The following is a 9,878-nucleotide window of genomic DNA, read 5'->3' as shown; positions in this document are numbered from 1 at the left end:
ATGCACCCTTTTTTTTTGTATGCTAATTAATGTTGTGAACATTATGACCCTCCTCGCAGTGGTGGGATCCTCGCACACTGGGTACGCCCTTTTTGTGTTTTTTTTATTGCATTCCAATTGATAATTGGCTACTAATATCATGTATTTAATGGAGATCTTAATGGTTGAAAGAACTTGATGTGAAAGAGTAGGTGTCCTAATTATCCATGTGAACTGATTCAACTACCATTTGATTCAGTTCACAGCAATTTTGATTTCAAAAATCCAAAGCAATCTGAAAGGGAATTTCCATTTTTTTTTGTTTATAACTAATACATATTACTCTTGGTGTAATTTGTCGATTGCAAATCTTCTGTTTGTGGAAGCTCCAGTAGGTGTTGGTTTCTCATACACAAACAAAACTGAAGATTTAGAGGCTCTAGGGGATGGAGTTACAGCTAAGGATTCATATGCCTTCCTACTGGGATGGTTCAAGAGATTCCCAAGTTTCAAATCCCATGAATTTTACATAGCTGGAGAAAGCTATGCTGGCCATTATGTTCCCCAACTTGCAGAACTCATTTATGAAAGTAACAAGAATGCAAGCAAAGACTCAGTTATTAACCTAAAGGGTTTCATGGTAAGTTAAAAAAAAAAACTAAAAAAACCCTAATTAGTGACATTAATTTCTTTATAATCAGATGGATAATATCACTTAATTGTTTCATGGAAATTTCAGATAGGGAATGCTGTGATTAATGATGAAACAGATCAAATAGGCTTCATCGAATTTGCTTGGAGTCATGCAATTATTTCAGATCAGCTATATCATAACATACTCAAGGAATGTGACTTCAAGAGTAATAAAGGAAGTAGCCTTTGCAATACATACATCGGGAGCTTCTTTCAAGCTTACTCAGATATTGACATTTACAGCATCTACACACCAGTTTGCCTCCGGTCCGGCGAAATCACCCGAAAGTTGGTGGCTGGTGCTCGATTATTCAGTAAAAATGTGAGTTTATTTACTTGGAAACTCTTTTTTTTTTGGGGGGGTGGTGTTCAAAGAGCAATTTGAAAAAAAAAATGAGTTCCATAATAATTCTTTTTAGATTGTTTAACTAAGATGACTAAATGAAGCTATAACTCTCTTTTGCATATGTTAGAATTCTAGTGTGGCAAAGCTCAACCCAAGGGGTGGTAAAGGGTTGATCATGAAGGGAAGCAACTAAAAAAAACACAATTTCAGCCCAACCCATAGCCCTCCAATGTATTGTCTGGCTTGATGAGTGTTAACTTAAACCCTATGTTTAAGATGTGCTTGTCTGTTGTGTTGGGTTATACATCTTTCCTCTTACTATCTTTTATCTTTCTTTTTCTATTCTATTTCCATCTTTCATTTGGCATTGTTTTGTTTTTTCTTTTTTTTTTTTATTTATATATTTCTCTTCTCTTTCCCCATCCCTCTTTTCCCATCTTTTCTTTCTTTTTTCTTCGGTAGAACTCAATTTCCCTTAGTTGTGTTGTTTGGATCCATGTACTTTACCCCATTAAGTTGAGATAAGACTGAGTTTGTTATTGTTAAAGATTTGCTTCTAGTTAGGTTTAGATAACCCATTAGACCAATTTCAACTTGTTTGATAAATCTGGTTCCTTTCAGCTCGTTCAACCAAATTTGGACTTCTACTGACTTTGAGATCATATCTAGGGGATTATGAAAAGAATTTGCACATTGTATTGTCCTGGGGTCTTCATATTCGGCTTTTTTAAGTAGACTTGTTTTCTTTGTTATGGACTTCTTTCAAGTCTCTCCTCTCCTTGTTCCCCCAATGCTGTTAACTTATCAGCCTATATTGGTCTGAATCGGATGGTTTTACACCTAAATTTCAATGAAAATCAGTTTTATTTACCCTTAATCCTGTTGGGTATATTCAATAATTCTTTTATATGTTCTACTATAAGTCTTCTTGAATAAGGAATCAGGCTGTGATGGGCCCCACTGGATAGAACCCATCTAACCTAAAACCCTAGTCTTTTCTATAATTACTAGTTAGAGACAGCAACCTGTTTATTCCAAACTTGATATGCAAGGTGCATTGCTTTAAGCAACCTTGTGCTTAAACCCTAAACCCTAACAAATCCTACCCGTGTAGATCAATATCGTACCAGTCAGGAATCGATATTAGTTTCTACTGATACGAATCAGCCTATCCAATACCCATTCCTTGAACCATGCTACGAAACACTTAAATTGGACAAAAATATTTTTCTGTACTATCTAATTAATTTGAGGGCAACATTTCAAAAGTTTCCTAATTCAATGAATGTACCTATATATGATGTTTGTTTTTAAGTTAGTAGAATGGGGAAAGAACCTTTTCTTACAAGTTAATAATAAATGTTTGAGTAGTTGAATGTTTTCTTTGGTGGGTTCTTCCTGATTTCAGGAGCTATGGTATAAGATACCATTAGGTTATGATCCTTGTACAGAAGTCTACACAGAGACATATTTCAACAGATTAGATGTTCGGTGGGCTCTACATGCCAATGTAACCAAGCTGTCTTACCCGTACACAACTTGCAGGTTTGTGTCTGAATACCCACATTTTATTGCTCTCATTACCCACTTTGATTACTCATTCTGTCTGTTGGGTCGCCTTTGCATGAAAGTTGATGTGAAACCATATAAATAAAACAAAACTCACACACACACATGAATGAGAGAGAGAGAGAGAGAGAGTCTTTGCATTTAATCTACAAAAGCCAAATCTTTGAACTGGAGCTATCAATCTCTTTCTCTGCCAATGAAACAGCTGACAATCTCTCTTTCTTGTTTTCATCATTTTATCTCTCAATAATTCATCTGTAACTTCTAGTCTTTCTGCTCTTCCAACATTCCTTTACAGGCTTTCCTTAACAATCTCCTCAATTTGGTAAACGAAAGGTAAAATGAAACCAGGAATTTACTTTAAATTGAAAAAAAAAAAAAATCTACCTCCAACTAAATCAGGAATTTTCATATTGGCACCCCTTAAGGTGTCAAATAGTTTACAATTTTACTTTTTCCTTCATAATATAATACACATGTGAGACATTGACAATTCTTGAAAATTATATTATGTAAAATACACTTTCAAATTAGGGAGAGAGATCTACACGCCGCCTGTTTGTATTGACATTTTACATTCTATACTAATAGTGGACAACAAAACTGTTTATTTAGTGAGAGAAAGAGGGAGAGATAAGAGAGAGACTGTGAGAAGGAAGTACACACTAATAGCGTGTATTTCTTTTTTTCCCTTTGAATTATTTTGAAAATCCTTTTATCTTTGATTTATATATCTTTTGGAAATAAGACAATGGGACGACAATCAAAATTAAGAAGGTTACATGTTATTCATACACCTATAGAGGTGTCATTCAGATAGTCCCATATGATTGGATTGTATTGAGCTTCTATTTAGGGTTGTATATGGAATACCAACTGGCCATAGCCCGCCTTGAGTCCGAATAGGGCCTGGGGTGAGATACCTGGCCCTGAGGGCGGGTCAGGATTGGAAATTTCTGACCCTGAGTCAGGGTCGAGTAGATCGAGCCATGGTTTGAGGCCTCGGGCTGAGTCCGATCCGGCCTAATTTGACACTATTTTAAGTTATAGTATAAAATATATATTGATATTCTATATATATTATAAACTTTAAATGTCACACATATTTTGTTATATAATATACTATATATAAAGATAATAAGTGATAATATATTTTATTATAGTATTATTTATGTAAAATTGATAATTTTCTCCCTGACCCAACCCAGCCCAGATCATATAAACAGAAATGCTTCTGATAAATTCGAAGTACAAAAAAAATTTCTTCGAAAATTTTCTTTTCACGTGGTTCTATTTGGAAACAAACTGATCAATTTTAGAAAATTAATTATTGTCCAACTTCATTTTAACTTATTTCTTCGTGTTTATGTGCAGCAATGTTATAGGGAAATGGAATGATTCAGCTGACACTGTACTGCCCTTAGTTAGTAAGTTCGGGAACGGCAATTGAACGGGAACGGATACGTACGGCAATTAAACGGACTAGACGATAATAATACTTTTCAAAAATCCGGCTTCATAAAACGCATACGGTAATAATACGGTACGCGTTTAATACGGGTATAATATGGCATAGACGACAATAATACTTTTAAAAAAACGGACATAAATTCATTATATAACATGCATTCACCACCTAATAAACAAAATAATATCATGATTTTATGAACTAAAATAAACACAACAATATAATATACTATATAGCATCTCTAAGATTATCATGTAACATACCAAAATATCAATAATCTACAAGAAATGAATGTAGATTGTCTGAAAATGAGATGAGCAAGTTGATTACCTTATCATTAAATCATTCTTCCAACATTACATTTCTTTCTATCTATAATGAGATAACCATATATTTTTAACCAGATGTGTTCTTGTGAAGGGGGATGAGTTCCCACTAATTAACCAACACAAGACAAGAGGGAGAGTTCCAGATATGGTTCTCCACTGTACACATTAGCTACAAGAGACAGAAAAACAAGAATAAAATAGAATAGAGACTGAGCCGTTCTCGCCAATATCACATAAGATTCATTTGCTTCACTACCACCATCAAAGTTCAAAGACCAGAGAAACAAGAGGAGAGTACAAGACTTAAGTACCGCTTTGTTGAACGGAGATGGGGAGGATGATTGGAAGTGGAGGGCGGCTACTGTTGCCTGCTACGGTTGGATGTTCAACGCAAATCGAAAGGGACGAAAGGGAAAGTGAAATCGTTTCCCTAAATCTAATCTTTTGGGTATTTTTTTTTTTTTAAAAAAAATGTATAATACGCGTATAATATGAGTATAATACTCGATCGATTAAAAAACACGTTTTTTTTATAAAAATATGAGATAATACGGAGACGGGAGTATTATACGTTCAAAAATTTGGGTACACGTATAATATGCGTATTATACGTGTATTTACTAACTAAGGTACTGCCTATAATCAAAAAGCTTTTAGTGGCGGGATTGCGTATCTGGATCTACAGGTATGGAAACTAATTTAAGAGGGAAAAAAAAAACAAAACTATACACTATTTTTGAGTCCTCTAGAGTTAATCTGATGATGTCCCATATATGTGCAAAGTATAAAATTAGGGAAAGAGAACGCCACCTGGTCATGTAGCGTATGCCGCTCTCATGCCCAGACACAAGGGCGCGCGAAATGACCGCAATAATGCCATACCCTTGGTCATTTCCATCTTTCCAAGGTGGTGCATTGATCATTACGTGCATCCCTGTGTCTGGGCACAAGGGCGGCGTGTGTTGCACGACCGGGTGGCACTCTTTCTGTCATAAAATAATAAGGGACCGAGTTTTTTCCTTCAACCATGGTCAATCCCTTGATCAAAGGGTTCGGATGGTGTGGAGAGGGTATCGGGAATAGTGGAGGTATTATCAACTTTGTACAATAGGGGGAGTAATAATGGATCTAGATAGGTGGTTGAACTCTACTCTATAGGTGAAGGACAACTTTCCCCAATAATAAATTGGTGAAGGTTTTCTTTCACTGTATGTGAAGAAAAAAATTTAGCAATAATAAATTGGAGAAAGTTATCTTTCACCATGAGTGAAGGAAAAATACACCCATCTAGGGTCATTATTACTCTCCCTTAGTGTACGAAGTCGATAAGACCCTTACTATTCTCACTGCCTACCCGTAAGACACTTAGACCTATCGGTGAAGGAATTCCTCCTTCGTCGTGGGTGAAGGGAAACTGCCTCCTAATAAATTTCATTGATAAGATAAAATTTGAGGATACCACAAAAAATTATGATCAAATGATCAAATTCATCTAAATCTATTGTATCATTCAGTAGTTTGGGGAAATATAAAAAATATTACAAATACATTAAGATGAAAGTTTGTGGTTGGCAGTCCTAGGACAAAATCGGTGGGTGAACGAATTTGTTTTGCCACATGAAAGAGTGTTGTGACAATTCTGATTGTTAAATATATAGGAAGGGAAAGAGATCACTTCTTGGTCATGTAGCCCATGCATTAGCGTGGAGGCCAATGAATGCGCGTGCAGGGGCATCAACACGGATTTTTATTTCAGGAGGCACTGGGGATTATTTTTTAGCTCTCCTATATCTAGGCATAGGAGCAACGTGACCAAGCATCGTTCTTTTCCCATATAGGAAATAGCTTAATTGATCACATATCAAATTTTAGCTTCAAATTCAATAATTTGAACTCCCATCTAATGGCATTACATTTTGTGTATGTCCCCGGATCCCTTCATAGTCTTGATGATTTGTTTTGCCATGTGATCAACTCTAATTGTGCTAAGACATGACATGTGATCTCCGCAATTGATTTGTCATGTGGCAAATCTAGGCACGTACCCACCCGTAGTTTTTACTGATGAGCTGCCGCCCATTGACACCACTCTTATGTGCATGTTGGCTTTTTCTTTTGTGAATGAAGTGATATCATCTATTTAAAAAAAAAAAAAAAAAGGAGAAAGTTCTCTGTCCGGGAGTGTGGCCTATGCCAGCACTCCCATGAGTCTATCTCTCTCCATATGAAAAGACACATTTGCCCCCTTGTTTTGAGGAGGAGAGAGATAGACACATGGGAGTGCTGGCGTAGGCCACACTCCCAGACAGAGAACTATTTCCCAAAAAAAAATAATAAAAGAAAAAGGTTTTCTTCCCCACCATTATGTGTAGTGTAGTATAATGCTTTACTATTAATTTGCCACATGGCTGTACATAGGCTAGTTCATGTGATGGAGGATCAGGCAAACATCTCATTGGTACAATTTTAGCTTAAAATGAGTAGAAAAATTAATTAAAATTACAAAAATGCCATTCTTTGTTTTGTATTCATCTCCATTTGATGGCATTTTGGTTATTTTACTAAAACTTTAAATCAGAGTTTGTGTAACTTTCTATGCTTACTTTAGACTAAAATTTGGCCATTGAGATGTATGTAGGGTCCTGTATCACATGGAGTAACCCATGTATTACCAAGTGGCAATAATGAAGTGTTATACTTCACTAAGCATAGTGACGCTTAGATAGACCCTAAAAAAAAATGGGAGAAAGAATGCTAACCGGTATTGTGCCTCGGCGTGTACCTGTGCCCACACACAACCCAACTCGAAAAGACTGATGCATCCCCTGGAAAAGCGAAAAGGACCAGGGATGTACCGGTCTTTTCGCGTTGGATTGTGTCTGGGCACAGGTACAAGTGGCACCCAACAATCGATTAGCGTTCCTTTTCCCTAAAAAAAATTATAAGGTTTGGTCATGCAATTGTTGAAGTTGGCTCGGTTCAGTTTTTAGTTTAAGAGTACAACTTGATCTGGTGGAGTCAGCTTGTGTTGTCAACCCTAGCAGAAAAAAACTCATCTGTAGTGCCTTCTAATCTGAAGGTGCATTGCAGTGCGGGCTTGAGAGCTCTACACGTGGAAGATGCGACATCCAACGGTGCCGAGCTCGAGAAGAAAGAAAAGAAAAGAAAAAAAAAATTACCTTGCTTCAAGCTCACACCATTGGATGAAGCTTCTTCCATGTGTCGAGCTCTTAGGACCACACTCAAGTGCATCGCCAGATGCCTCCACTGCAGAGGATTTTAATCCAACCTTAGCCCAGCCAAAACATTGAAGCTCCACACCACCTTAAATTCCCCCTAAAACAACTTTGGGTTGAGGTTCACCACCCATAGCTAATCCAGGGCCGGTTTCGCCTAGCCAAAATAACCATTGTTCTCAAATTGGGTCTTATTGAGTTGGGCCGAACACCAATCGAGCCCATAAAATAAGTTTTCTTCTGCAACTAGATCTTTCCAGATTGAGCATGTCAATTTGAAGTGCAAGTTTGGCCCAACAAGCCCAAGCCTATCTGAAGCCTGTTCTAAGCCCGGTACAGCTAGCCTGGGCTTTTCAGTCAATGGGTCGGGCCAGGTCTGAGGCTTCGGGTTGAGCCGGACTCGGCCCTATACATATATTTAAAACACAAACAAGATAAGGGGCATAGAATAGGATCTGGGACTCCATGTTAATTGTCATGTACTATCTAATTGGCAATATTCAGGTAGAACCAGCTCAGCCAGGATGAACCGGTTCCTTTTCTGGGTCAACTGGACAAAAAAAACATGAATAGAAGAGTTTCATTTGGGCTGTTGATTCTTAATTTTGATCCGGTGGTTTTTGGTGAATAGTGGGGACACGGACGGGCGAGTACCGGTAACATCAACGAAAAACAGCTTAAATGAGTTGCGAATACCGATAAAGGAAGCATTGAGGGCGTGGTTTCACCGGCGTCAAGTAGCCGGGTGGGTGGTTACGTAAGAGGGTGGCCTAACCTTTGCAACAGTGAGGGGAGCGGGTCACCAGGTTCCGGTTCTCCAACCCGATCAGGCCCTTTTCCTCTTTTCCAATTTCCTTTCGGCCAAAACCTTGCCCCCTTCTCGCTTCTAGTGATCATATATAATTATATAAATCTCTCGATCTCTCTTGTTATTGTTACATTATATAGCTGCAATAAATAGAGTAACGATTTAAAAAAGGAAATGACAATTTGGGTCCATATTTAAGATAATTGATCTCTGTGTGTGTGTTTTCCCCCTCTTTAGTAATGTACAAGAATTGTTTTAAAGCTTAAAAGTATTCAGCATATGGGGCATAGGAATGAGATGCTAGTTTAAAAATAAAGGGTGAAAGGGGACGATATGATGCTAGAGGTAGGGGTGAAACAGGGCCAGGTTGGGCCGGGTTTTTTAAAACCCTAGCCCAATCCTAAGTCCTCTTAGCTCAACCCAAGCCCAACCAGGCCCTAGGTCGGGCTGAGAAATCTCACCCAGGTCCAGCCCAGAACGGCCTTGATTGACCTTGATTGGGCCGGATTGGCCCTGATTGTCCCTGATTTTTGTTAGGGCCTGGTTTGTTTCATATTCAATTGACTATTAGATTTTTCTTTGGGTTGAATAACTTAACTCAATCTTAAAATTTTAAATACTTTTGTTCAATAAATAATTTCCCTTTTTTTTTTTTTTTTTGATAAACCAATAGATAATTAGATATTAAACAAAAATTACAAAATGTATTCAATAAATTGTAAAGCATAACCTAACATTGGGTCGAGCCAAGCTGGCCTAGGCCAACCTGGCCTGAAAATTTCAATCCTAACATGCCCTCAGGATTGAAAATCCAGCCTAAGCGCTGTTTGAGCTCAGGGTGGGCTCACTGGGCCAAACTTACACCCCTAGGTAGAAGTAATCTTTAAGAAGCTTTTAGCATTTCTTACTAGTGTTGAGCATTTACCATGTGAATGGCAAGCAGTTTTCTTTCATTTTTAAAGGATGACGTACATATGGTGATAATAATAAAATAAATAAATGGGCAAAAGATCATTGCCTGATCGTATGGCTCTTGCCCCAGTAGGGGGGCCACTGTGAGTGTGCATAAGTATCAATATAATGGAATTTTTTATTTTAGAGGGATAGCGTAGTAATTTCATGTGTTCTTATGTTTGGGTGCAATCACGTAGCGGTCATACGATCAGACAACGATCTTTTTGCTAAATAAATAAAGAGGAAAAGAACAGTCCTTGGTCACATGCAACCTGCGTCTAGACAACCCCCTTGAGATGAACCCTGCCCCTACACAATGAAAAGTCCACCCTTGTCAATGCCCATGCACGTCCCCTCTTTGGCCCTTGCTAGTGCAGGGGCCATGCGATCGGGCAACATTCGTCTTCCCATAAATTAATAAAGAACGATAATAAAAGAACAAAACCAAAATACTACAACAACAATAACAAACTCAACGTTATCCCAACTTAATGGG

General features: G+C 37.7%; 1 protein-coding gene and 1 long non-coding RNA gene across 2 annotated transcripts; both read left to right on the top strand.

The window, feature by feature from the left end:
• Window positions 1-148: 148 nt before the first annotated feature.
• LOC122650568 (serine carboxypeptidase-like 35) lies at window positions 149-2,672 on the top strand. Its single transcript, XM_043843971.1, has 4 exons — window positions 149-163; window positions 239-619; window positions 719-994; window positions 2,427-2,672. The coding sequence occupies exons 1-4, from the start codon at window positions 149-151 to the stop codon at window positions 2,670-2,672; spliced, it is 918 nt and encodes a 305-aa protein (XP_043699906.1).
• Window positions 2,673-5,013: 2,341 nt separating this feature from the next.
• LOC122649905 lies at window positions 5,014-8,591 on the top strand. The gene is made up of 2 exons (XR_006331341.1): window positions 5,014-5,069; window positions 8,252-8,591. It is a non-coding gene; the product is annotated as an uncharacterized LOC122649905 (long non-coding RNA).
• Window positions 8,592-9,878: the final 1,287 nt, after the last annotated feature.

The sequence above is a fragment of the Telopea speciosissima genome, chromosome 2 (assembly GCF_018873765.1).
Source record: "Telopea speciosissima isolate NSW1024214 ecotype Mountain lineage chromosome 2, Tspe_v1, whole genome shotgun sequence".
Taxonomy (NCBI): domain Eukaryota; kingdom Viridiplantae; phylum Streptophyta; class Magnoliopsida; order Proteales; family Proteaceae; genus Telopea; species Telopea speciosissima.
Note: the sequence above shows the minus strand (reverse complement) of the source record. Positions and strands in the feature narration are given on the sequence as shown.